Source organism: Xenopus tropicalis, chromosome 2 (genome assembly GCF_000004195.4).
Source record: "Xenopus tropicalis strain Nigerian chromosome 2, UCB_Xtro_10.0, whole genome shotgun sequence".
Lineage (NCBI taxonomy): Eukaryota > Metazoa > Chordata > Amphibia > Anura > Pipidae > Xenopus > Xenopus tropicalis.
In genome coordinates, this window is record NC_030678.2 from 55046316 (window position 1) to 55073479 (window position 27164).

At 38.0% G+C, this 27164-nt stretch overlaps 1 protein-coding gene across 1 annotated transcript; it reads right to left on the reverse strand.

Moving 5' to 3' along the window:
• Positions 1 to 15108: 15108 nt before the first annotated feature.
• On the reverse strand, positions 15109 to 24716 carry LOC100487948 (ras and Rab interactor 3). Its single transcript, XM_018091549.2, has 5 exons — positions 23653 to 24716; positions 20727 to 21485; positions 19009 to 19317; positions 16724 to 16852; positions 15109 to 16318 (listed from the first exon to the last, which is right to left on the reverse strand). Exons 1-5 carry the CDS (start codon positions 23897 to 23899, stop codon positions 16104 to 16106), a joined length of 1659 nt encoding a protein of 552 aa, XP_017947038.1. The 5' UTR covers positions 23900 to 24716; the 3' UTR covers positions 15109 to 16103.
• Between the last annotated feature and the right edge of the window lie 2448 nt (positions 24717 to 27164).

Consider the following 27164-nt stretch of genomic DNA (forward strand, 5'->3'; position numbering starts at 1 on the left):
TTCAATTAGCATTGAGGATCACCACAAGTTACAATGAACAAAAGTTCCCAAATATACAGCATTTCCAACTGTAATAAGTGAAATGGCCAATAGAATGGCCAATTCTTAGCAACGTTTCAACTGGTCGTTTTTACTTTTTCTTTGAAAAGAAGGCCCTTACGTAACTGGAACCATTAACATTTCTCCAAAGATATGGCACATTAGTTCATTGCTTATTATGTTCATTAGATATCTTCATTTCTTATAAACTGGAAAATGGATTTGCCACTATTAAAAATGTTGTTTTTTTTGTGAATGGCATAATAAGGAAATCTAAGACTGGTATTGGCTAAATATACAGGCAGTATGCAGGCACTTGCATTCAATCTAATGGCTGTGTGTCATTTTTTTTTTTTTGAGAGAGACCATAAGTAGTGAGCCCCACTGTGTTCATTCGGAGTCATGGTAGTGGTTTTTTTTTTGTTTTTTTGTGAAAGGTGTATTTGAAAAGCAGAGAACATGAGCTTTATGTAAGTGTAAGAAGAATGTCCGCCTCCGATTTCAAAAGGTTGTTGTGAACTAAAATGTTTACTCTAATCTGTCACCAGCAACCAGCTGGGAGGTGTAAGTCCAATAAGAGCACATGCATTAAAGGGGACCTGTCACCTTAAGAAATAATTCCAAATTGTTTTCTATTGTGTTTGTCAAGCAAAATAAACTTTACTTACACTATATAAATTATTTTAATCTTATTTTCTTCAGCCTTGGAATTCACAATTGCAGCAAGCGGGCAGGGGCCATTTTATGGGCACTGTTATCAAAGCAGGCATTGCATCATGACAATATCTTGTTTCTGTGCCAGTATGGGGGGACCTGATACCCATATACATGCACTGGTTACACAATTAGATGGTGAGGAGGGAGGGGGAACATGAGGAGGGCAGCAACACCTAAAAGCTCTGAATTGAAGTAACTGTCTGTCCCACCCCTATGCCTAAGGCATAGAGGCGGGGCAGGCAATATATGATTGACAGCTGGGACTTTTAAATGCTTTTATAATGGGTAAAGATGTGGTAATAAAAAAATGATTTGGGTTTCATGTTTAATTTGAAAAGGACTTTTATTATACAGCTTTTTATGCCTGGGTGACAGGTCCACTTTAAAGCTCACATATACAAAACTGGCTTATCATCAAACCGCTGTGAGAGAAGACTTATGTAGTCCAAACATTGCTGTGACCATACCAGCTTTGTGATAGTTGTTTTATGATATTGTATATGGCAAAGAAAGCTTCTCCTCAAATGACTCAAAGGGACCAATATCGCCATATTATTTGCAGTATTTTATTGTGTACATTTTTACTTAAAGGGTAAAGGTTACAAAAAATGTAAATTAAATATTAGCTGGATCTAATTGTAATAAGGAACTCTCTATATATAATCATTCAATCTTTACTTTTTACTGAAATAATCAAGTTAAAGGAGACATATCCTATTAAAATTATGAATGTTCCAATGAATTATACTCCTCTAGATATAGAAGGATTGTGCTTAAAAAAAGTTGTGTTTATGACTGATTTATTGAAAATTCCACGAAAACCCCACTAGTCCCGCCCATCTGTTCCACTTCCTGTTGGCTGAATTCTCTGGATGAGCTGGGGAGCCGGCGGCTCTCAGTACACTGCACTATAAGATAGGAACCAATCAGCAGCTAGCCTGACCTGATTGGGGACTGAAGCCTGTCTATGCTTGTGTGAGTGCAGGGCTGTGATTGGCTCTCCCCCTCCTACTGTGCATCTGGCAGGGACCGTTAGGACACGCCCACTCTTCATTTCAAACTTGGACAGAGAAGTGAGAGGATCTATAGGGAGCTCCAATAAAGGGGCCATTGTTACAGATAGGATTAATTTTTAGCACAAAGTGAAACCAGCACCGTATATTATTAATAATTGCCTACAAAATTAGGGTTTTCCCATTTATCCAGTATGTCTCCTTTAATATTCACTAAAACACTATTGGCAATATTCACTTTCTTTCTGTGCAGGATTCAGTCAGAATTTGATTGACAGAATTGCTGTGTGCTCTCTATCTAGTCAATATAAGAGCTAGCTATTTAGAATCAACCAACTCTGACATAAAGCAGAATATAAAGACATGCTGAGAGGTGGGAAGTGGAGTGTAACTGGATTATTGCAGAAATGGTACAGAATTAGTATTTGATTATATTGAGAAAGATTCTTGTTTCCATGTACTGAAGCTTGTACTACATGTTGGTGATAGTTCCTCTTTAAGAATATAAAATAGCAATTTCTACAAACCAGTTTAGAAATGGAAACCTCTGTAAGTTGCAAAGTAGAAAGGAAATCCAGAAATGTTTAGCATTAACCTTTTTGTTACCTAAAAGAATCATAATCCAAACTCACTGGGTATGTTTCAATCAATAAAGATGTTCAGCTCTTTTTACATGTACTTGTTTTCACTTTGCAACTACTGGAAATACAGCCATTGGGACTATACACAATTCTGTTTGGTGCAGCTATGATCCTCGTAAAAAAAAAAATTCAACTTGAAGTAACTCTTACTGGAGGAGCCATCATTTAGTGGTTCAGTCAGTTAGTGCAGTGGTCCCCAACCTTTTTTACACCACGGACCGGTTTCAAGAAAGACGATTTTTCCAAGGACCGGGGGTGAGGGGGGCAAAACTAGTGTATAGCATATACTGTAATTTAATTATTGCATATATAATATAAATGTGATTACTACATTTTATATTATGCACTTCATTTTTATTATTATTGTTACAATATTAAATATAATACATCAGTGGGAGACCTGAGCTTGTTTCCCTGCAACTAGATGCACCAAGCGCCCTTACTCTTATTACTCCCACCTAAGTTGTGACATCCCCTGCCGCTTAGTATGGAGCTTTAAGTACTTTGGTCCTTTTCGTGATAAGTAGAAAGCTTCCTGGGCTTCGCATAGCTGTTGTCATTGCTGTGTAACACATCCGGGAGCTGGGATCACAGGTAATTGGGACCAGAGGTGGCCCAGTTAAGTACAGCCTACGGCCCAGCACTGGTCCCCAGCCCGATGTTGGGGACCCCTGAGTTAGCCGACCTGAACTAACAATGCAGGTTCTTGTCCCTTTAGGACATAATGTTGTCCCAACAGGAAAAGAATATTACTGTACTGATTAAGTAATGCCGCACGCGCATGTAAGTGCTGAACAGAGATAGAATGCAACATGCCTGCGTTTCTCTGCGGTGGAACACATGAGAATGCCACCACATGGGAGAGCAGGAAGAAATGCTTGTCTGTACAAACTGCACCAGAGGAAGGACCTATGTGGTCAATTGAGTGCTATGCATCTCTAAATAAAGTTCTACACTTGTTTGCACAAACAGGAGCTCTCCGGTGGATTCCATTTATATATATGATTCATTCCTTTGGAAGTGGTAACCCCAAACCACTGTACAGAGAGACATTACACACCACTTAACTGCAGTAGTCCCTGCGGATATTCTTGGACGTATATATTGTTTGTAAAACAAAACCTTTGCTTTTTTCTTTCTTTTGAATCCCTACTGATCAGTATAAAGATTCTTTATCTCACTGAATGCTGTGAGAAGAGTATTTGTAAGAGCTGATAGCACTAGGCTCCTCAGAGAGATGGTCTACTAACAATATCACAGCCTTCGGCCTAAGTTAGAGGTAGGATTCTTCTGGCAATGCAACAGTAGGGACATGGAGAAAGGTGTCTTTGTAGCTTGTACATTGGCCTATTCCAACACAGGTACCCCCCTTGTATTAAATCAGCAGGCATATCTTTACATTTAGCCGCCATACTGAATTTCTTTCGGAGTGAGACATACAAATTGATCCTGCCTGACAGAGCAGACTTACAGAATCATTTGGAGAGAAATCCCCCTCCCCCATTGGTTATTTTCTAAGCAGCTATAACAGCCCTGAGCATTCTACTTTTTTATCCATGACCATGTAGCAGCAAGTAAGGTTCTTTTACAGCTAAGGAAATATTATGCATGTATTTCAGTTACAAGGAAGTTGCAGCATAGTTACATAACTGGTAGAGATCTACATTTCTGCAGAGTTCGCCATAACCTCAACATGAAAAGCTATTAAGTCACAATGCCCGTGTTCAGCAGATGCCAATCAGTCTGGACTGAATCAGTTTTGTGACCTAAGTATGGGTCTGAAACAATGGCTCTCCTGATCGAGGCTTTTGCAGATGACTACTTAGTAATCGTGGACAAAGGTATTTGGAGACAAAAAGAGGTCATGCTGAATAAAATTTTGCACCTTCAAAATTCTATCCCGTGCTCAGTGGGGGCTAGGAAACAATGAGTTCTGCAGTGTCCAGCTCCCTGCTGCAGCAATGTAGTTGGTAAATAATTGATTATCATGAAACTCAGCTCATTTCGCTGCCAATTGGGGGTCTGGAATTAAGTGATTTTGCCTGAGCTAGAATGCACGTCTGAAAGTCTGACTGGAGTTAACGTCCTTTACAGGCCATTTTTAGTGATCTTATGGGCTTGTCTGGGGTTAAAGTCGTGCTCATTGGCCATTTCTACAGTAATTATACTGGCAAATATGGTGAATATCCTTTCCTGTAGTAATTATATTGGCATATTTTGGGCTAATATGAAGATTATCCTTTTTCATTAGTAATTATATTAGCATGTCAAGTGTAAAAAATCTGTTTTGTGTAGTAATTATATTGGCTGGGGTATGGTTTGGGGAAATGCGTGTGGTATTTTGGGGTGCTATTGTATACAGGTTGATTTTGCTTGATGACTGGCCCCATACTGGAATTTTTTTGGGGACCCCTATGTTTACTCACACAACATGTGAAATTTGAACCAAAAACACGAATAGATAAATGATAAACATTAAGTGTAATAATATATTTGTTGCCTCACAGAACAATAGTTTTTAAAGGAGTCAGAAAAAGACAACAAACATACTAAATGTTTACTTAACAGTAACTACCTATTAAGGTGTATAGAGGTTAAGCAAACATTCACAGACTGTAACATTTCTATCTGACCTTGGTCAGGCTGCTGTATGCACCTTGCGCCAAAAGAAATACAAATAAAAAAATCTGGTGTAAGGTGCAGGCCAACACTATGGGGCCCATTCATTAAACCACAAATGTTCGCTAATTAAAAGCACGATTGGAAAAAATCAGAGTAACCACGATAATTTTTTATGTGCGAAAATTCTTTTCTTGGTACGAAAATATTGTGGTTGCGATCCGAAAGTCACAAAATGTTCGTATTCAAACAATCATAAGCGGCGCGAAAACTTGTCTTTGGAACTTCAGTGGATGATTTTGGAAGCCTTCCATAGGACTGAATGGCACTCTGCAGCTCCAGCCTGGCCTAACGATAGTCACGACACCAAAGCTTGAATGAATTTCGAAGTCTTTTTCGTGGAAGTTAACGAAAACCATAAAAAAGTTCTATTTTAACGATATTATCGTGGTCATTAAGAAAAGTTTTAAAAATGTGAAAATTTTTCATGAATGGACCCTATCTGTACCTTCTGCAGGGCCGGAACTAGGGGTAGGCAGAAGAGGCACCTGCCTAGGGTGCAACAGTGAGGGGGCGCTAGGCAGGTACCTCTGTTTCCAACCCCCAGTCCGGGATCTTTTGCCTCCACTGCTGATTCTCTTACCCCCCCCCTCTGCATGGCGAATGCGTGCTTTATGCACAGCGCCCCCCCTCAATGATGCGCATATGCACGTTCGTGTGTTCGCACATGCGCAGGGTGGGGGGTTGGAAGAAGCAGTGGGGGTGAGGTGGCCGGCTGGGTCACCTAGGGTGCCTGATCGGGATGGCCCGCCTCTGACCTACTGCCATAGAGCAGGTGGTGAGGATAGGTCCCCAAAGCCGCCTCTGCCGCTCCCAACTTTCTTATCTGATGTGCAAGTTAGGGGGCAGGAGAGGTGCGCCAGTGTTCTTCATAGCCCTTGCTATTATCTATTTGCTAAAGGCAGGCAGCTATTTGTCAGGGAAACTGCAGATCTTACGGAAGTCTTGCAAGTCTTGCAGAGCACAGAGACCTGTAGCAATATCAGAAGGCAGTGTGCAAAGTGCGTCTGACCCCTAATAAGCCCAAAGTGCAGCATAAGTGATGCATCCAGCAGATTCTTATCAGGGCATATAGCACTCAACCCAGAACCACATCTACTTCTGTCTAGTGCAATATACACATCTATCAATAATATATTTTTTTACAATATTTTTGTGATAGGTTTAATGTAACAAGTGACATAAACATTGAAACCTTACAGCCAAATTCAGTCATTACCACTGGGATACCTCATAGAATGGGCAGAACACAGGCTTTTGAGACCACTGCAGGCGAATTTGTATTTATCCAACTGACCAACTGTTGAGTGGGACATTTACCAGCTGTGTGTCCTGCACAACTAGGGGTTTGAATGCACTTGTTTCATGAAATACATCCCATTATGTGATAAAACTCTGTGAGATTTTGTTTCATGGCCATTTATCCTATAGAATGGTTTTTTTTATACTTTTGATTCTGACAGCAATGACTGATTTGTTTATAGCCGTCGTAGCTCCTAGCATTGGATACAATTACAAAAATACTATAACAGTTCTAGAAAATACAGTGCAGTTTGTGTAGGATTTAAATAGTTTTGTGATGTGTGATGTGTGATGTGGTCAGTGTATATTTTCAGTGTGTGCTCAGAGCAGCCCAGAAAGTGTATCTAAATTAACCACACGAGACAGCTCTGTAACAAGCTAGACAATTTAACACTTAGCTACTTGTCCTCTCACAAATGTGGGTTTGCACCTGTTTTTACTATTGCACTTGTCACGAACAAAGGGTATATAGGACTATGTATGTACAGCTCTTTTATATGCAAAATTATCGTTTTACATTTAAAACTTATCTGCCCCAAACTCACCCAGTGCCAAATACTTGCATTTTGCAGTGTTTCAGTATGCTGGTCTTTTTAAGTTATGTTTTTGTATTCAGGTTCCACACACAGAATAAACTTCAGCACTAAAAGTACTGATATTGTACAGGTATGGGATCCCTTATCCGGAAACCCATTATCCAGAAAGCTCCGAATTACGGAAAGCCTGTCTCCCATACACTCCATTTTAATCAAATAATACAAAATTTTAAAACTGATTTCCTTTTTCTCTGTAGTAATATAACAGTACCTTGTAATTGATCCCAACTAAGATATGATTTATCCTTATTGGATGCAAAACAATCCTATTGGGTTTAATTAATGTTTTATTGATTTTTAAGTAGACTTAAGGTATGGAGATCCAAATTACGGAAAGACCCCTTATCTGGAATACACTTGGTCCCAAGCATTCTGGATAACGGGTCCTTATGCAGAATACCTACATTGCAGTTAAAATATACATCCTGGTTACCAACATTAAAGAGGAACTAAAGGAAAAATATGTATGACATTTTAGATACAAATGTGTTCCTTTTATCTCGTTTTCAATCTATCCTTGTCACTTGTCACTTCCTATTACTATGTAGCATGCATACAAGCTAACCAATCACAATTCTGTCTGATTCATATGAAACTTTAGCCCTGCTATGATGCTTTTGTCCTCCTTGTGTGAGGCTACAGATAAACTGTGTAACTCTCCATCTCCCCATTAATCCCGAAGACAGTTCCAGATAACATAAATACAGGGAGGGCAACCCCCCATGCAACATAAAAAGTGTGAGAAAGCGAAAAAAACGTATTACTTCCATAAGAAACAAGAAATGATTGACTCGTCCTTTTGGCTCTGATCAAGTGTAGTATCTATTCTTACCAGTTTCATTTGGTTTGGTGCTGAGGTTGCCACCATGAAATGCAGCAAAAGGTCAGACAAAATATTGGGGCTCCAAAATGGACAAAATGAAGCTGGCAGTACCTTTATTTAGAATGTAGTTGTGCAATGTAAATCCAGGGAAAGCAAAAAGATGCAATGCTTGTACATAAAAATGAGCTATTACCTAGGAGTGTCATTTCCTATCAAGAACTATCAATCTGTTACAGACATTGGCAGTGTAGCCTGGGTTTCTCATCAGTTCAGCAAAAACATTCTTTATTCATTCCATTTTATAACAATTCACAACATCAAATATTAGAGTGAGTTAATACTGTCTGATGCACTTCATGACTACTTGCCACTTCATCTGAGAGATTGTCAAACTCATTATTTTAATTTTTATTTCCTAATATATTTGTATATGACCTGCAAAAGAAGTATTTCCTTGATCATGATTATAGAAAGTAAAAGAGATCCCCAGAACACAGCTTTTACAGCACAGAAGTAACACTAATGAACCAACAAAGAGGCCAGTGTTTGTGAGCAAGTACTGAGGGCTTAGTTAATAAGACAATACTGGCCCATAGTTCAGATGTTCAGTTATAAACAGAGAAGTATACTTAAAGATATGTTATGTCCTAGCGATTTTAAAACAAAAGAGGGTGTGCAGACTTTCCTGGGAATTTGTAAATTTGGTACAGCAACATGCTTAAAGTGATACTGACATACAAAAAAATATGTTTTAAAATATGCATCTACACAAAAAGTTACCTATAGGTCATGTCGACCATTTTTTGCTAATAGGGCTGGTTTTGTAAGTAATTGTTACTTGAAGTTCCTAAACCTGACTGTTTTGCCAACCTGACTGTCCTTTCTCAACCTGTCAGTTATAGCTTCTAATGCTAACAGACTCCTGCTGCACAAATATGGCAGCCCCCTTATAGGGAAACATTGGGGATCAGAGAGGTAATGTAAAAGCATCAGACAAATACTTTTATGGCAAAATTTTAAATACAGGTATGGAATTCCTTACAGAAACACTCTCTCCACTCTAATCAAATTTCTCAGATTTTTTAAATGTATTTCCTATTTCTTTGTAATAATAAAACAGTACCTTGTATTTGATCCCAACTATGATATAATTAATCATTATTGGATGTAAAATAATTATATTGGGTTTAATGTTTTATTGATCTTTCAGTAGATTTAAAGTATTTAGATCCAAATAACGGAAAGACCCCTTATACCAAATACCCTTGGCCCCGAGCATTCTGGATACTGGGTCCCATACCTGTAGAGTGCAAATACATTGTTATGATAGATCTAAAAATGGTTTCTTTAAAAATAGCTTTGTCTATTTTGACATACAGTATTGTGCTTTAAAATAGTTGTCTGTAAGGCAGCCCCTCCCCTTTGTTTAAGGTAGTTCCTGGGTCTTAAGTACTTGCACTGGACAAAAGGATGGTGTCTGGATCAGTCTCTAATGTAAGCCCAGAGCAGTGACCCCCTATACAACAGACTTTGATTTAAGAATCTGCCTATATACTTGTTTCGCACCAATGGACATTGGTTATGGGTGGGGCTTCTGATTGAACCTGGCTATTGTGATGTGTTGTGTGTACCTGAGAAAGGGTTGTGGGCCCAAAACATATAGTGGCACATTTTCAATAAAAGTAATTGTAGCATATTTTTGCCTCCACTTTGTGAAAATAGTTACAAAATTTGCATTCATCTTCAAAACAAAATAGTGTCCTTGCAGCTAACGTTTAGAACCATTCACAATCAAGTTTATTTTGATTTCATTTAGGCGACTTTCCTATTGAGGTTTAATTCCCTAGTATTCAGTGACATAACTAAATTGGGACACCAGTGCAAAATTTCTCCCATCCCTTTTCTTCTTGCCCAACAATTCTCAAATGCTCAGTCATCAACAATTTCTTATTTTCACTTTATCTGTAAGTGTCTGTCCCTATGACTCTGGATCAGGGATTGTACACTGGCCCTTTCACGTTGCAAATGTATTTTAATTTTGTTGTGGAAGATGGAATTCTTTGTGCTCACTTGCCACCTGATCCCAGTTTGGTTACAACCCCTGTACCCTCTATAGTTATAAATCCGTTGAAATAGCACCATAAAGTCCTTATTAATGTATTCCGTGTACATAAAAGAAAGCAAACAGCGTTTCTGCATGCACTGTGCGCTACCATGGATTAATAATCGCCTGTTTGTTTATTGTACCACTCCAGTGTTTACCGAAGTAAATTAAAAAATGATATGATTGAACGTGAGATAAGCTGCTCGGAGATAATACATAGTACATGGGATTGACTATAATCAAGTCGAATTTGGGTTCAGACAGCTTTTAGCGTGCATGGAATCATGTTATGTATTTTCAGACCATTGAGAGATTCACCTGTTTTTATTACAAGCGTATTTTCAATGGAGGACTCCTTTGTTCCATCACAATGACTACTGAGCCCTGGATGATCACCTTGCAGAAAGTATTTTATCCACTGCTAACTGTTATTGGAATCCCATGTAAGTATCTGCTCCATTTGAACTGTTTTTTTTTTGTTTTGTTACATTTTGCCCAATTTATATACACATTTTGTCAGTTTAAAATCACAACCATCAAATGTTAATGTGCATTTCAGTTTGATTTCCTTTAAGAGACATTCATTAGTCCCTAATAGAGTAGAGTGCTAGAGTGGAAATAGGGTGCTATACACTGCTGTATATACTGTATTATGCCTAGAGCAAACATTAAGGTGCTTCTTATAGGGGACGGAGATGTCAGGCGTTCTAGCTCTACATATTTGGACTACATAAAAACGCAGCTATCAAAACATCTCAAAACTCCCCATGTGTGCCTTTAACCTATGGCTCATGCCTTACAGGCTTGCAGTGGAATTTACATTTCAAAAATGTAAAAATGGAAATGGCGGTGAGCAGAGACAGGGCAGAGCTTGAGTTTGCTTTTGCAGCCCTGTCCATCCAGACATCTGATATACATGGTGCAAGCTGTGTGACTTACTTTTTCTGCTTTGTGGTCATATTATTTATGTAAAGCAGGACTGACTGACCTATTGGCCTTTACTATGACTATAACACTTTTTAGCCCTTTCCAGTGTAACTCTCCATGAAGATGTTTGCTTTTAAAAATGGGAACAGCAAACGCTACCTGCTGATTTGTTGCTATAAGTGACAAAACCTGTAGAGCTGTCCTTTTGCTTAATAGAGGGTAACAATAAAATGAAAAGGTTCTATCTACTGGGGAATGTGTTGCTTCCACATGATAAATGTAATAGTCCAATGGAGTTGCTGCAGTTATCGGACACAGTGCCAAGTCTCTATATTCACCTGGTGACCTAGACTTGTGGAAAAGAACCCTGTTACATCAGTTTTTCTTAAGAAGGAAATTAGCGCTACTGCCTTGATATTTGCTTCCTCTTCTCATTAAATAGACTGTAATATTTCTTGTTTTACAGCGAATATAATAACATTCATTATCTTCTGGAGAAGGGACTGCGGTGTTTCCCCATCCTGTCGCTGCTACATGATGGCAATCTCTGTGGCTGACACCATGGTAATAATCCAGATTGTAATCATTGAAATGATCCTTCAGTACCATACCCTAGAACCATTCTGGAGCAGAATCCCTTGGTGCATGATCCGTGATGTGTTGGCCTATGGAGCTTACAACTCCTCAGTGTGGTTGGTGGTTTGCTTTACTATTGAACGCTTTGTTGCCATTAAATCGTGCCACTTAAAGCCCAAGTTCTGTACCAGGAATTGTACTTTGTGTATTATAGCACTAGTTTTTATCTGCAGTTATCTGTTCTCCGTACCTTACTTTTGGGCAAATGAATCACAGAAACTGAATAATACAGAAAGATATACCTGTGTGTATAATACCCACCCTCCGACCCCCATATACGCTGAAGGTCTGGTGTGGTTTCAAACAACGTTTGTCTACATTGTACCATACATTATCATTTTTACTCTCAATGGTTTAATATTGAGGCAAATATGTCAGAGCAACAAAGTTCAGTGTGGAATGCAACCAAACCATGAAAGTTCCCCATCATTAAGAAAGCTATGTAAACAAAAGATGAGATCTGTCGTGCTCTTGGTCACAGTATCAATGACTTTCGCCTATCTGTGCACAACTCGCTTCGTTACACAAATCATAATCAAGACACTGCATTATGGTCAAGAGAGAAGAGACTACACAAAGGCCATTAATGTTGCTGCTGATATTGGAACAATGCTGGATTTAAGCAACACTGCCATAAACATGTACCTATACGCCTGCACACAGGCCAGATTCCGGAAAGAGCTATCGGAGGCAGGAAAAGCTCTAATTAACCTTTGCCGTGTTTCCCAGCAACAAAAACAAATGTCTGTTGTCTTTCACATTTCCCTAAGTAAATGTGTTCAAAAGTGATACAGGCGCATAGCAAATCATTTATTTTCCATGTTTTTGTGAATTTATGGTCATTTCCCATATTTTTTAGTTTTAAATGATGAAACTTTGATTCATTTTTATAGATTAAAGGGCATTTATGACCCCAAAATTCTGTCACCAAAAAATCTGCAAGTTTTTTTATTTTTATGAATTAAAGGAGAAGGAAAGGCTAATAAAGAGTTAATCTCAAGCTGCAGGCATACCTTCAGTTCTCTATAGCGAACTTAAGTCTCCCCATATTTCTCCCGTCCAGATGATCAGAAGCCTCATAGGAAAAAAAAATGCTGAGCTCTGCAAAGAAAATTCCCATAATGCCTCGATCCTGCACCAAGACCAAGACCTGTGAACATGCTCAGTTTGTAAGACTATGAGGAAGCTTCCTGCTGATTGGCTCAGATCCACATTCCTAAGGGGGGGAGGAGAGAGGAGAGAGCTGTGCAGACTCTGGCACAGGAAAACAAAGAGCCAACAAATCCAGAGTCCAGTGCAAACTCAGTGCAGTGTTTCTGTGAGTGCTTATGGCTGTATTTACATAGACCTTTCTGATAAAGCTTACTTAGTTTTTACCTTTCCTTCTCCTTTAAAGCATCTATTACACTTTTTGTTTATGACTTTGTATTTTCAACCCTATTTTATTACTTTTGCATTTATTTTAAGACATCATTTTCTTAAAAAGTGCATAAAGTTGCTGTAGTCAGTAACACTTACACTTCTTTGTATTAATAACCCTATACTCCCCAGCTAGGATTCCATGTATTTCACTCTGATAGCACCCATTAGTTGAATTAATGGCACCCATTATCAAACTTGAGGAGGGAGGACATACTTCCATGCTAGAAATTATGTTAAAGCTTAGAGATCCCCAATTTCGGGGAAATCGCGGCGCCGCGTATGCCATCCCACCGGCGATTTACATTTTCGCCGGTGGGATGGCATTTCGGGGGGAGATTAGTCGCCCGCGACAACGAAGATTTGTCGCGGGCGACTAATCTCCCCGTGTGCCAGAGCCCTAAGCAGCGGCCTTTGTGCAGATTATTATCAGGGGCTTCTCGTGGACTAGTAATTCGTTTATCAGCTCCTCTGAAGTCCTTTGGGACCAGAAGTGACAGGAAGTGGTAACTGGCTTCATATTCTTTAGTGCCAGAAATAACAGAAACCATAGATATTTCTTGATTAAAACAATAAGCAAAAATTTAAGTTAAGCATAAGCTCTATTCATTCAGCTCATGTTGAAAAGGGGTATACCATGCCTTTAATATTATGTTTGATAATGCAGTAACTTGTGGTCCAGTTACATCTGTTTAAAGTTTGGTAGCACAAAAGGGTTTTAAATCTCCATTATGTCCTAATGGATCCTCCACTTATATGGCGACATTAACCACAGATCTGCTCAAAATCTGGCTAAATGGCCAGCTCTGCCCAGACGCTACACTGGACTAAGGCTGAAGGCATTTTCTCCCCTGCTCTTAGCCTGTGCTATTTTTTTGCAGGCTGAGAGAAGTGGATCTGCTCCCTTATGCACCTCAGTAAAACTGCATTGGCAAGTACAGCTTCTACCTTCGGCCGCTTACATGCCACAGAGCTGAGTGGGGATTGGCCCAAAAATGCCTGCTTTCACATTTTCAGGCTGATACCTGCTTGGCTCCACCTTGTGTAACTGAGCAGAGGTGGAAGCTGTATATGTCTATGCAGCGGAGCAAACGCTTCATGTGCCTAACAAAGAGAAGGAAGCAACAGGCCCTAATAACTTAATACAACACCTAGAAGCCTGAGCACTAATCAGCTACTTCTCCATTCACTGTGCAAGTATTGTAACAACACAAGTGTTTAACAGCATCTATGCACTGGTCACTCTTCTACCTAAACGATTGTTTCAGTCACCTCCTAGGGGCTAAAACTTGGTGTTGAGTTCTAAAACAAACATATATATACTATTTAATTTACATGACATATAAAGAATGTTTTGGCACATAATAAAGAGCAGTACAGGTATATGACCCATTATCCAGAAAGCTCGGGACCAAGGGTATTCCAGATAAGGGGTCTTTCTGTAATTTGGATCTCCATTCCTTAAGTCTACTAAAAAGTCAATAAATCATTAATTAAACTGAATAGGATTGTTTTGCATCCAATATCTTAGTTGGGATCAGTTACAAGGTACTGCTTTATTACTACAGAGAAAAAGGAAATCAGTTTTAAAATTCTGAATTATTTGATTAAAATGGAGTCTATGGGAGACGGGCTTTCCATAATTTGGAGCTTTCTGGATAATGGGTTTCCAGATAAGGGATCCCATACCTGTATATCTGATTGGTACAGGATATGACAGTGCCTCTTGCTGATCCCTCCTATCAACCTTTGCCTATTGTTAATCTTAGTGTGAATCAGCAATGACAAAACATATTTGTATTTTTCTTTTTACAGGTTCATAAAACACTGACAAAATAAAAGTCAAAACAATTTTTAATCTATGATAACGAAAAAGGTATAATATTAACATAATTATTAATACTAATAATATCCATACATACAGAATATGGTATCTTTGGCTTGATACAGGTTCAAGTGAGAACTAAGTCACTGATCATTACATACAGTATCTTACATATACTTACATATCTCTATAGTGTACGTTGTACCTTATGTTCTTTAGGGACAATATGTTTTTTAAGCATTATTAGAAGTTTAAGTAAGGAGACCAATAATAATTCTAAAGGAGTTGTTCACCTTTAAATGAACTTTTAGTATGACATTGATATTCTGAGACAACTCACAGTCGTGTTTTATATTTTTATTTGTGTTGTTTTCACTTATTTAATTTTTTGTTTAGAAGCTCTCCAGTTTGGAATTTCACCAGCTGGTTGGTAGGGTCTTGTTTACCTTAGCAACTAAGCAGGGGCTTAAATCAGAGATCAGAATATGAATGGGAGAGGGACTGAATAGAAAGATAATGAATAAAAAGTAACAATAAGAAAATTGTAGCCTCACAGAGTAATTGTTTTTGGCTGCTGGGGCCAGTGATCCCCACTGGAAAGCTGGAAAAATGTAGAACAAGAAGGAAAAAACTAAAAACTATAAAAAAAAATAAATAATGAAGACCAATTGCAAAGTTGCTAGGAAGAGGAAATTCTAAAACATACTAAGGAGCATATTTATTATGTTGTGTAAGCCAACATAACTGGTGATGTTGACCATAGCAACAAATGAGCTGTTTTCCAATTTGTACGTGTAATCAGTTTGAAAAAGGAACTAAAATGTTCTGAAAACTTGCTATGATTATCTTAGTTAGCCAATAAAGGTATCACCTTTATCCCACTTTTGTTATTTTTTATTTCAAAAGGGTTACCCTGTAAACATACGTGACCATTCAAATCCAGTTGCTGCTTGGATGCTATGGGCATCAACACCAGTGGTGTTAGCTTACACGCTTTAATAAATAACCAGTTCACAATTAACATACTGGTGAACCACCCGTCTAATGCAACGTACCATGCACAATCTAGAAGCATTTCACATACATTTCTGTGCATAATGATGAAACAATATGTAGAAACCTTGAGATTTTCCTTTTGAACCCTTGCTAGAACTATAAGATGCATATTAAAATCTAAAACCAGTTTATTAGTTGCTCATTCTTAAAGTGTTTAATGTCATAAAACAGATTCCACTAGGATAAAAGCAATTATATTGCATGATTCAAAAGTTCCATGTTTTACATTACTGTAGTGTCTAGAGTTTGGCACCCCACACACGTTAGTCTTTTCTCCTGAAAAGACACCAAAGTTCAATGTGCGTTGATGAGAAACCACCCGTCTATTATTCTGTTCCTTTTTCTGGCGTACATTGTGCATCAGATTTTTCATTTTTTACGTTTTTAATGCGGTTCTGAGAAGTGTTTTTATAGTGAACTGTCCGTCTGCGTTGCCATTGACGTATTGAATGTTGTGCCTCTGCACTGAGCTGCCTTGACACAGTATTAAAGGAGCTGATGTGATACAGGGCTCCAAACAGCGTAGTCAGATAATAACCACCTGAAACAACAAAGATCAACAAGAGTCAAACTGCTGAAATTTTAACCCTGATCGATTTGCTGATGGATAAACCAGTTTATTGGTCACTCACTCTTAAAATGTTTAATGGACTCATAAAGCATTTTCCACCAGAAAATATTGCTAACAGTCAGAAAATCTGCCAACTTTGCCCCTTCAAGCTGAGACATCAGCCTATTAGACCTTCAATGGTGGCCTCTCAATGTCCTACTCAACAATATCTAGCAGAAAATCAGCCACATATCTATTGGTCAGTTTAGAAACTGCATAGGCTTGTTAATGCTGTCCTCCAACAGCATTGGATAGGCCCATATTGGAATGGGGGCACAACCTTTTGGGCAAAGATCTGCTTATTTGCTTATTTTAAGATGACCAACAGTTCCTTACCTTCTCCCTGAAGTTGAGAAGGATCCACAAGTTCCATAATATACTCCACATCAAGCTGCAGAGAGGTCAGGTCACAACTCAGCAAAACATGTATTAATACTGGTAAGAAGTCATCAGCACCAAAGGCTCCTGGGTAACAACATAAAAATGAATGTTACATATGCTACTGCAGCTTTCATGCAACATTATAATGTCTGAAATTATAATCTAAGGTTTAGGAGAGTTGTCTGGAAGCCATATTTATGTTTGACAGTGCTTGAACTATATAAAGGTTTGCTATACTTCAGCTCTGACATATGAGTAATACATACAAAAGAGAGAGGATTAATCAATGCACATTCCCTGGTCCCCTGCTTCACTAGTCATTTAGTATCTGTGCAAGTGCATGTATTTACAGGGGATTTTAGTTACAAAGTTATGATTATAAAATTAAAATTAAATTTGTAGCTTGTCAGTTTTGTCATTATAACTTTGTTAAAGGTAAAAACCCCTGTTTTAAAATTAAAGCGGTAAAAAAGGGGTCAAGTAAAATTCAGAAACCACTTATGTGTATGTAACAGGCTCTGTTGAGGAGAACCATATATATCCTCTACGTAGAGAATTGCTCCCATCTTTGTTCAGTGTTGGAAGAATTCAGAAGCTGAAAAAAGATTGTGACCTCTACAGTGACATGAACTAACTTAAAGGAACAGTAACACCAAAATATGACACTTTCATTTTTTGGGGTTATTGTTCCTTTAATGTCATGAGAAAAATAATGACGAGCTCAAGCACTTATGCAGCACCTGTAGACAGGAAATGCTAGGCATTTCATCTGTCCCTGTACCCCCTTCTGGCCCTTCCATAACTCTGAGTGGCTGCCTGCTGAGGGAGTAGTGACCACACAGTGTATTTGTATAATGTGCACAAAGGTGACATCAGAACCAGGATGGACATCGTGGACAGGGCTTTGTCTTGGACACCATTGACACTTGGCTCAGCACTGCATTTTTACACCATTATTCAATAATCACATGGGCATGTCCTGAACTAGGCTCAAAAACACAAGCATATTTGTAATAAAGTAATAATGCCACACAAGAATGCTTGCTCATTTTCACTATAGTGCCTATAATCAATTCTGCCAATGCACCTATTAATTGTGACTTTGGCAAATAGAAGCCCTGCAATGTACTCTTGCTTAATAGGCACTAAGGGGCACATTTACTAATCCACGAACGTCCGAAAAGCGTCCGAATGCGTTTTTTTCGTAATGATCAGTACTTTGCGACTTTTTCGCAAATTGTCGCGACTTTTTAGAGCTCTCAATACGAAAGTTGTGACAATTCGCGAAAGTCGTAATGGCAATGAAAAAGTCTCGACAATTCTCCAAAGGCATAATGGCAATGAAAAAGTCGTGACAATTCTCCAAAGGCATAATGGCAATGAAAAAGTCGTGACAATTCTCCAAAGGCATAATGGCAATGAAAAAGTCACGACAATTCTCCAAAGGCATAATGGCAATGAAAAAGTCGTGACAATTCTCCAAAGGCATAATGGCAATGAAAAAGTCGTGACAATTCACGAAATTTGTTATGGCTATGAAAAAGTCGTACCGGTTACGAAAAAGTTGCGACAATTTACGGGAAAGTCGTAACTGCAACGAAAAAATCGCAAAAAATACGAAAAAGTCGCAAAATGTTCGTTTTCCAATCCGAATTTTTCTCATTCGGATTCGGATTAGTGGATTAGTAAATCAGCCCCTAGGTCTTGGGTCCCTTTTGCATACTGTGCAGACTGAATTGAGGGCATTACTCTTGTAATGCAGCTGATGCCCTTTCTCTCTAGACGTAGAGATGCACAATTATTGGGGCAATTATTACACCTAGGTGTAAAAACAACAAGGAGAAATTAGTGGGAGTAGTTCACCCAAGGCTCTGTTGCCTTAATAAAGGGACTACAGTAGCAACAGCTTCCTTCTATTTTCACTGGCTGCTGACAGAAAATACAATTTAGGAATTGTAAACTAAAAATGTATAATTTATTATAATAATGCAAGAAGCCTATACAGTTATGCAAGAATTGGAGATCAGATTTAATGCATTGCGAGAAGTATAGAAATAATTTAAATGTAATATGACTGTAGCATGGTACATGACAGTATGCTTTTTATTGGTTGTATACTGTGCTAACAAAACAATATATTCTCCTTTCCTTGATTGCACATATTTAATCAAATCCAGTGTATAAAATACAAGTATAAATAAAAAAAAGACTGCATATTTTCATAACGTCAAATGAAATACCTTTCTTTCCACTTGAGGCTTCCATGGATTCATATATGAATTTGCAAACCTTTAACAAGAGCCTGATCATCTTTTCTGGGGAGTAAGTCACGTGCATAAGGGAAAATTTATTTTGGATCTTCTCCATAGTAGCAGGGCCTGGAACACCAGAACGAGGTTTTTGATTGCGCATTCCCTTCATCTTCTCCTGGTTTTCTAATAACTTGTTTAATGACCCGTCATATCGGTGAAAGTCCAGAAGCTGAGAGTAAATCACATCTTGGGTAGGCTTCAGTACACATTTGTATAGAGAAGCCTCGATGATGGAAGCTTAGATAAAGAACAGGAGAACTGAAGTTAGAGCAACATAAAACCTGTGGCCACTCCCAATTCCTTCTTGGAATTACTCAATCAAAGGAAGCAAACAGGCACCATTTTGTGGACACTGTTATGAAGGTAAACTTTGTATCATGCCAAAATCCTGTATATGTGCCAGAACAGGGGACCAGGTACCCATGCCCTTGAACTGGCTACACAATAAGATGATGAGGAGGGAGGGGGAAAGTGAGATGTGCAGTGACATCTAGGTAGTGATGAATGGAAAGTTAAAGTTATTGTCTGCCCCGCCTCTATGCCTAAGGCATAGAGGCGAGGCAAGCAATATATTATTGACAGCTGGGATTTTTAAATGCCTTTATAATGGGTTTGGATGTGTTAATATAAAAATGAATTTGGGTTTCATGTTTAATTTAAAAAGGACTTTTATTATACAGATTTTTATGTCTGGGTGACAGGTCCACTTTAAAGGCCAATTTAGCCAATGCCTTTACCTTTCCTGACTGCTGAAAGCTGACTGCCCTTAGCCCTGCTTATCGACATGCACATACAATACAAGTTGGGAGATACTATCTGGAATGCTAGGGACCTGTGGTTTTCTGGATAAGGTATATTTTCTTTCATTTGGATCACTATACAATTAAAAACCCCAATAGGATTGTTTTGTTACCAACATGGATTTATGCAGTACAAAGTTCTGCTTGATTATTACAGCAAGAAAAATAAAATGATGTCCAAAATTAAAAAAATAAAATAATTGCTAGCCCTATATATGTAATAAGTATGATGTTTGTCTTGCTAAGATATATACATTTCAAACAAATTGTACAAATGCCCTGTTTAACTCAATGCGCTATTTATCTTTACACTATCAAGTAATTTATTTATTTATACTTAGTAGATAAAGTTGTGTAGAAATTCAAACAAACGCATTGCACTGAGAACCGGATGCATTGCAAGAGACCTTCTTTTTGTGCTTTTCCCTGAAATGAGGTAACAAACTTAAACTAATAAATTAGAAAAAAAGATGACTGTGAACGGAAACCTCAGTTTGCATACTTAAAACCACAGCCATACACTCACACTGAGGGGAAATCTATTATTACTTGAGCCTAGCAACTGTATCCAGTTCAGAAAGCACAAGTAAAATGATACTTGTAGCATATTATTCACCCCTACACTAACTTGAAGTGGAATCTATGGGAGTCAGCTATGCAGCGTGTTACAGTGTGTTTCAGTTCTAATTTTAGTGTGGTAAGAAAGTAAAGAAAAGCTATTATGATCAGTTTGACAGGGCTATAGAGAGAGAAAGGGTATGTTGATAATAGAAGATTAATAGTGACATTAACAGTACAAATGCAAATTTGTACTTTAAGTTTTCTGGTTCCAACTGTCCTACTTACCTAATTTATATTCATCAATCTCTTGATGTTCCAGAATTTCCCAGATCTCATTGCTCTCAAGCAGATGGGATTTAAGGCTTGTGATCAGCTGACGTACGTTCTGCAGCATATCAATGCTAGACTTGTACTGGCCAGATTCCTTGAACATGTGACAATGAAATCTTTGTACCATACTACCAAGATAACAGGATGGATCTTCTGCAAGTTGTTGAATTCTATTGGTAAGATGTTTTTCTGGAGAGACAAGACCTGATAATATGGTACTGACAGCTAGGAGGCTGTGTCTCACCATGTCCCCAAGACCGTGAGCTTGTTTTTTCCCTCTGCTTAAAGGTTGACAATCCACATCTTCTTCAATACTACTGATAGATACAGAGTCTAGCTCAGGGGGTGGAGGAAGAAGAAAGCTGTCTGAGGAGCTAAGTGAAGTTTCTGAACTACATTTCTTTAATATACATTCTGTTGAGTGTTCCACTTCAATCCAAGAGACTCTGTGTCGTCTCAGAATATTTCTCCTTTCACTTCCTATATGATCTTGAGGGACATTCTCAACCTGGGAACCTTCTATTAATTCCTTTGCTTTTTCTACTGAATCGTTTTTCTGGTGGATCATCATTTCTGATTTCCAGAATGTATCTTTGTTTGTTGCCTCTGTGTCTGATTCATCTTCAGCTGCACAAATCCCTGTTGTGCTGTTTCTCTTCTGCATTGCTTCTTCATTGTCTTTATCTATACTAAGCTTTCTGCAAACGTCTGTATCTGTGGAAAGCATGCAAAATAAAATACAGTGTCAAAACTGAGTATCTTTGTCTTATTGATTTATATGGTGGCACTGCAGGGGATTAGTTCCTTATAAAGTTCTTGTGCTTGTGTTTAAAAGTAACCAAATATTTGTTTTGATAACTGAAAGAATATTAATTTACCCTGTAAGATCCATTTATATTTTAGTACCAGCTGATTAATGTGCACCCCACATTCTACTCTGACAGACTATACCTGTAGTAAATTAAAGCATTAAACTGTGACTATCAACTGAGCTGTTTTCCATATGTATAGTTGAACATAACTTGATTTCAGGATTCATTTACAAATACAAAGTGCTAAAATGGAAACAAAACTGAGCAAGCATACATGCTAGTCACAAAGTTACTTGCACCCATAATTATATTTGCTTATTTGCAAGTTGCACAAGCCCCATATCCACCCAGCCTGTTATAATGAACTGCGCACACTCTGGAAATGCTGACAGTTTGGGTCTGCAGTAATTCCAGGGTTTGCCTAATGGGTTACATCCATAGACTCAGTTGGCTTAATCAGAAGCATATCTCCACACATGAGAATTGGCACCAGGTAGTAAAAAAAACATTCACCCTTATTTACCAAAACAAATGCTAATATAAATCTATATTGATGCATTATATACAAGTTATGACCAATGCTACTTGGCAAGTGTCCACAATTACACTGGAGATAGGGAGAAAACACTGAATTATGGTTGAAAAAAAGCAAATTGTGTTCAAATATTGAACTTTACACTTGTACTTGTCATCACAGAAGAACTTTAATATCTATTAGAGCTTAGTCTCACATATGAGTTTAAATATATTTTCAAGTAGCCAGATTAAAGCTTTTTTCAATATTCAGGTACCCATATATAAGGGTTTATGTACGTCCGCCTGTGAAGTTGCAGTCCCTGCACTTTCCTGCAGTTAGTTGTATGTAAAACCACTTTCTTTAAAGGTACTTGAATCAAAAGAAGAAAGTAGGAATAGAAGCGGAGCGCCAGGCAGCAAATTTAATAAAAACAGGTATTTATTTCCATTCCATTAAAAACATAAAAGGCATAGAAGAGCGTCCTCACCCATACAGCTTGACGCGTTTCGTGGCTAGCATGCCACTTCCTCAGAAGCTGAATTACAACTCAGACCACCACCAGTATTTAACCAATTAACCCCAAAAGAAAACACACCCACCAATCTGTCATTAACCCCATAGGTGCTTAAAATAAGAAGTCAAATAGTTAAAAACATATACATCCAAAAGGTTACAGGGGGAAATGTACAAAAGAGCACCCCCTAGCCCCAAAACTATTACTATAACAATAACCCATATAAATAAGTAATTTATCCTACCAAATCAGTAAGAAATCAAAAGGCACTACTCGACTGCTCGGCACAGCTCAGTCCTCCCTGTCTTCTGTACCAAATTGAGTGCTGCTGCACCCACTGGGGAACAGTACAGGGGAACCTTGGAGTACCAGCAATTCTGACCCAGGTGGTAGCTCCAGTGTTCCTGGTCAATCGCTAAATTTCTATCATGCTGAAAGAATTGGATGCATGCCAAACAGCAGAAATGACGCCAGACAGATTGCTAAAATATTTGGTGCAATTGCACCCAATTTGCAAAAAAGTGCACACACAGTTGTGTTAATTTTTCCAAATTGGATGCAAATGCAGTAGGCAACTCACAGTTGTGTCAAGAACATCACCCCTTTGTGACTACAATGATGCTGGGATTCTGGGAAAAACTGCTGCGTTGTGGGGAAAAAAAACATGCTGATTGCACTCAAAATTGCACTTTGTTCACTGCACTTGTGGATGTACTGTACATGTGCTCTATATTCTCATTATTACTTCAAATATTGAACACATATAGGCTTTGTATAAGATTATATATGTTCCAACAGTCAGTAAAGCTGCAGACTCTCTTGAGAGCATTCAGAAGGCACATATAGCAAGTAAAATGTCATATTCTTTATGGGGGGGGGGGATACAACCTCCTTAAATAACTAATCTTTTCCAAAAGTAGGAAAGTGTGAAATATTGCTCTAGTTTTGAAGGGTTTTTTTGTGGAACACAGGTTAAGCCAATTCATGTGAGTTGTGCAGTCTTATCTATGAAAACAATAAAAATCTATTTCATGTTACCTTCTTTAGTATGCCTTAAATTTTCAGTCCTTTGTCCATAAATAGACATCCTCCTCCAATCCAGGGATCTTCTGTTTCCACTTTGCTCATAGAACCATGGGACACTCATCCTGTTTTCCTCTATCTTTTTTCGAGAGCTATCGGTTAGCCATGTATCTCCATGCTCATGTAGAAAGAGGGGATTGATGATGCACAGAGCTCCATTTTCTGAAGTGACTTGTATGCTTGGTGACATATCAAGTTTCATCCTTTTTTGATAACTTTTCAGGGTGTTAATAAATTATACTGTAATAAAGAAAAGATACTGGTGATTTTATTTTATTCATTGACCTAGCTTAATGTGAAATAAGGGAGGAAAAATTCTGGCAAAAAGTTCTGGCAAAATATTGAATATAATTCCTCAGCTAGCTCTTTTCTGGGATCTGGGGATCACTGCAGGGGTGTTCCCATAGAGGTTAAATCTTATATAGGATGTTTTACTAATCAGAAACCTACTACACAGTGTACCCACCCTGTCTCTTCTGTAATGGCACTGCTTTGAGCTTTAAATGGACTAGAGTTCAGTACCACCTTAAGCAACCCTTTATGCCAGGTCCATGTCTCTGTTAGTGATGTGACAAGGACATGGTAGAAAGGTAGATAGTAGGAGGGCCTATTTTGAATCCCAGTTTGGATCTGCTGTGTAGGTGGCTTCTGACTGTAAATGCTTCAAGCACAGAGAATTAAATGCTGTTCCACCAGCTCCACAGTGATCCTTATTTGCTTACCGGATCTGGCAAAGACAAAGAAGCAAACAATGATGTACAGTGTACAAGTAATCCTGGTATAAATATTACTGTAACACGCACACACAAGATAATTCTGCATTTTACACCTGCCTTTAACCAGTATAGGACTGGCTTTGTTTGCACATTCAACCCATGAATACTTTTTCTTTAAATCTGCAAAATCACATAGAATTGAGGGGAATGAATATCTATGCCTCACTAGTATTATCTTCCTAATGAGTAAAGAGCAACTTATAGGGCACTTGGGGCCCTAAAAACAGGTGTATAAGAAACACAGGCATATCATTATTTATCTGTACTGTAGCATAGTTTTTGCATTAAAGCTTGAGCAAAATTATGTGGCTCCACAGCCACAAAGCAGTTGTTCCCTACTATAAAATAAAGCCCACTTTCAATCTGGTCATAAAAATGCTCAATTTAAATTTACAATAAAATTAACTGCCTAGTGAACATTATTACATTGTGAATTTTATTTTGTTTTGTTTTTGCAAATGTATTCAGTTTATGTCTTGTATTACATGCCACATATGGGGCTGATTTACTAATCCACGAATCCGAATGGGAAAAATTCGGATTGTAAAATGAACATTTTGCGACTTTTTCATATTTTTTGCGACTTTTTCATTGCATGTACGACTTTCGCGAATTGTCACGACTTTTTCATAGCCATTATGACTTTCGTGAATTGTCGCGACTTTTTCATTGCCAGTACAAATTTCGAGAATTGTCGCGACTTTTTCATAGACAGTACGACTTTTGCGAATTGTCGCGACTTTCGTATTGAGCGCTCGAAAAAGTTGCAAAATACCGATCATTACGAAAAAAACGCATTCGGACGATTTTCGGACGATTTTCGGACATTCGTGGATTAGTAAATGTGCCCCTATGTATTACAGCCCACAGGAATGGCTATTTGAATTATCTCTTATTATACTGTTGGGAAAAACCTTCTGTTATCTCACATGACTCATGTTCATGAATCTTCCTAATCAAAACCAATCATCAGAACTATGCAATGTACACACAGTATTATCATGCAGCATTTCTACTTCACTCTGCATAGGACAATAAAAAAAGGAAAAATTTAAACCAAATTATTTATTATGATTGTACCTTGGAACTGTATAGTATCACTGGGAAGTAAACATTTATACATTCCTTGTGATAATTAACCCAGAAAAGAGGAACAGGGAGTTGAATAATACGGTGAATAACAAGGACACTTTGTTAGAAATTACTGCCACCACAGTGGTAGTTGTAGATACTAACTCCGACAGTAGTACTTTTTCCTTCAAATGAAACACACGGTTTCAATTAATAAATGACATACTATGTTGAATATCCTTTATTTATAAAGCACCAACATGTTTATGCACTGCCATGCTCAACATGATTAGGCCGACTCTTCTGCAGTAAAGCTTGCAATCTAATTTCCTTATCACGTTCAAATGACACACTAGATACTAGGAGCCAGTTAACCTGTCAATATGATTAGTGCATTAACCCCTTATGTAATAAATGGCACTAAGTTTACTTAGTAGCAGTAACTGATAGCAACCAATAAGAAGTTTGCTTTTAAACAGGTGACCTGTAAATTCTACTTTCTGAGTGAGCTATGGGTTGCTGTTCATGGGTAAACTTAGTGGTTACATTCCCCCCCCCCAATAGCATTGTCTATGAACCCAAACATCTTTTTTTTTTTTATAAAAATATATTTGCAAATGTTACACAAAAATATTGTAATCAGAATAATGTTAGTGTGATATTGTAGCAATTTGGGGGACATATTTATAAAAAGCAAAACAATAGCGTTTACAACAGGTGAACTCTCCAGCTCTGTATCACTTGCACAGGATTTTTAGAGGTATATATAAATATAAATATATATGGCACTGCTTTTATTTTGCCTCCTGACGACGGTCCCTGTGGGGGACTGAAACATTGAGGTTTGCTATGTTCCTGGTCATATGTCTTAATAAATATTGACTTTTTATACCTACTATTTAAAGCCTGCGAGTGCTGACATTACCTTTGCAATATTTGATCACCACTGCTTTTGCACCCAGGTCCTGACTCTGTTAGTGGAGTGCACCATTATATTATATATATATATATATATATATATATATATATATATATATATATATATATATACACACACACACATCTAAAATATATATATATCTCTAAATAGAGTTCACCAGATGCCACCAGAGATGAAATCCCCAGCTCTAGAAGAATATTTATCAAAGGGGCTCTTTTTTCACTCTTCTATATTTCTGGGTATTCAAAACACCCTAATTTTACCCCTAACTGGTCCACTGTTTTGCTTCCTTGGGGGCAGACCTCACAGTTTGGAAACTACTACCTTAAGATATCACTGATAAAGTCTCTAAAGGTTTATTGTGGTTAATTCCACATCAGTATAAACAAGTAGCTAATAGTTTGTGTAACAATAGCAGTTTACAAACCTACTAAAAAGTCATATTGTCATGGTCATTTTACTGGCCACAAAATAATATGGCAGTAAAGACTGTATAGAGATGAATTTATGTTATAATTCAGTAGGCATAGTCTATAAACAAGAACAACAGTATTAAATACATTGCAAACCAGTTCTTCGCATCTTTACAAACTTTTTATCCTCACAAGAGTCACTTTCATTCAGCCCCCCAACTGGCACCATCCATTTGTCTATCAGGCTGCACAGCATCAGCTACCACC

Excerpts from the sequence above, each read along its gene's own strand:
- LOC100487948 (XM_018091549.2), bottom strand. The coding sequence starts at position 23,899 with ATGAAACTTGATATGTCACCAAGCATACAAGTCACTTCAGAAAATGGA. Across the intron at positions 19,318-20,726 it reads GATTGATGAATATAAATTAG|CTTCCATCATCGAGGCTTCT; the intron begins GTAAGTAGGACA and ends TCTTTATCTAAG. Across the intron at positions 16,319-16,723 it reads TTCTCAACTTCAGGGAGAAG|GTGGTTATTATCTGACTACG; the intron begins GTAAGGAACTGT and ends TTGTTGTTTCAG.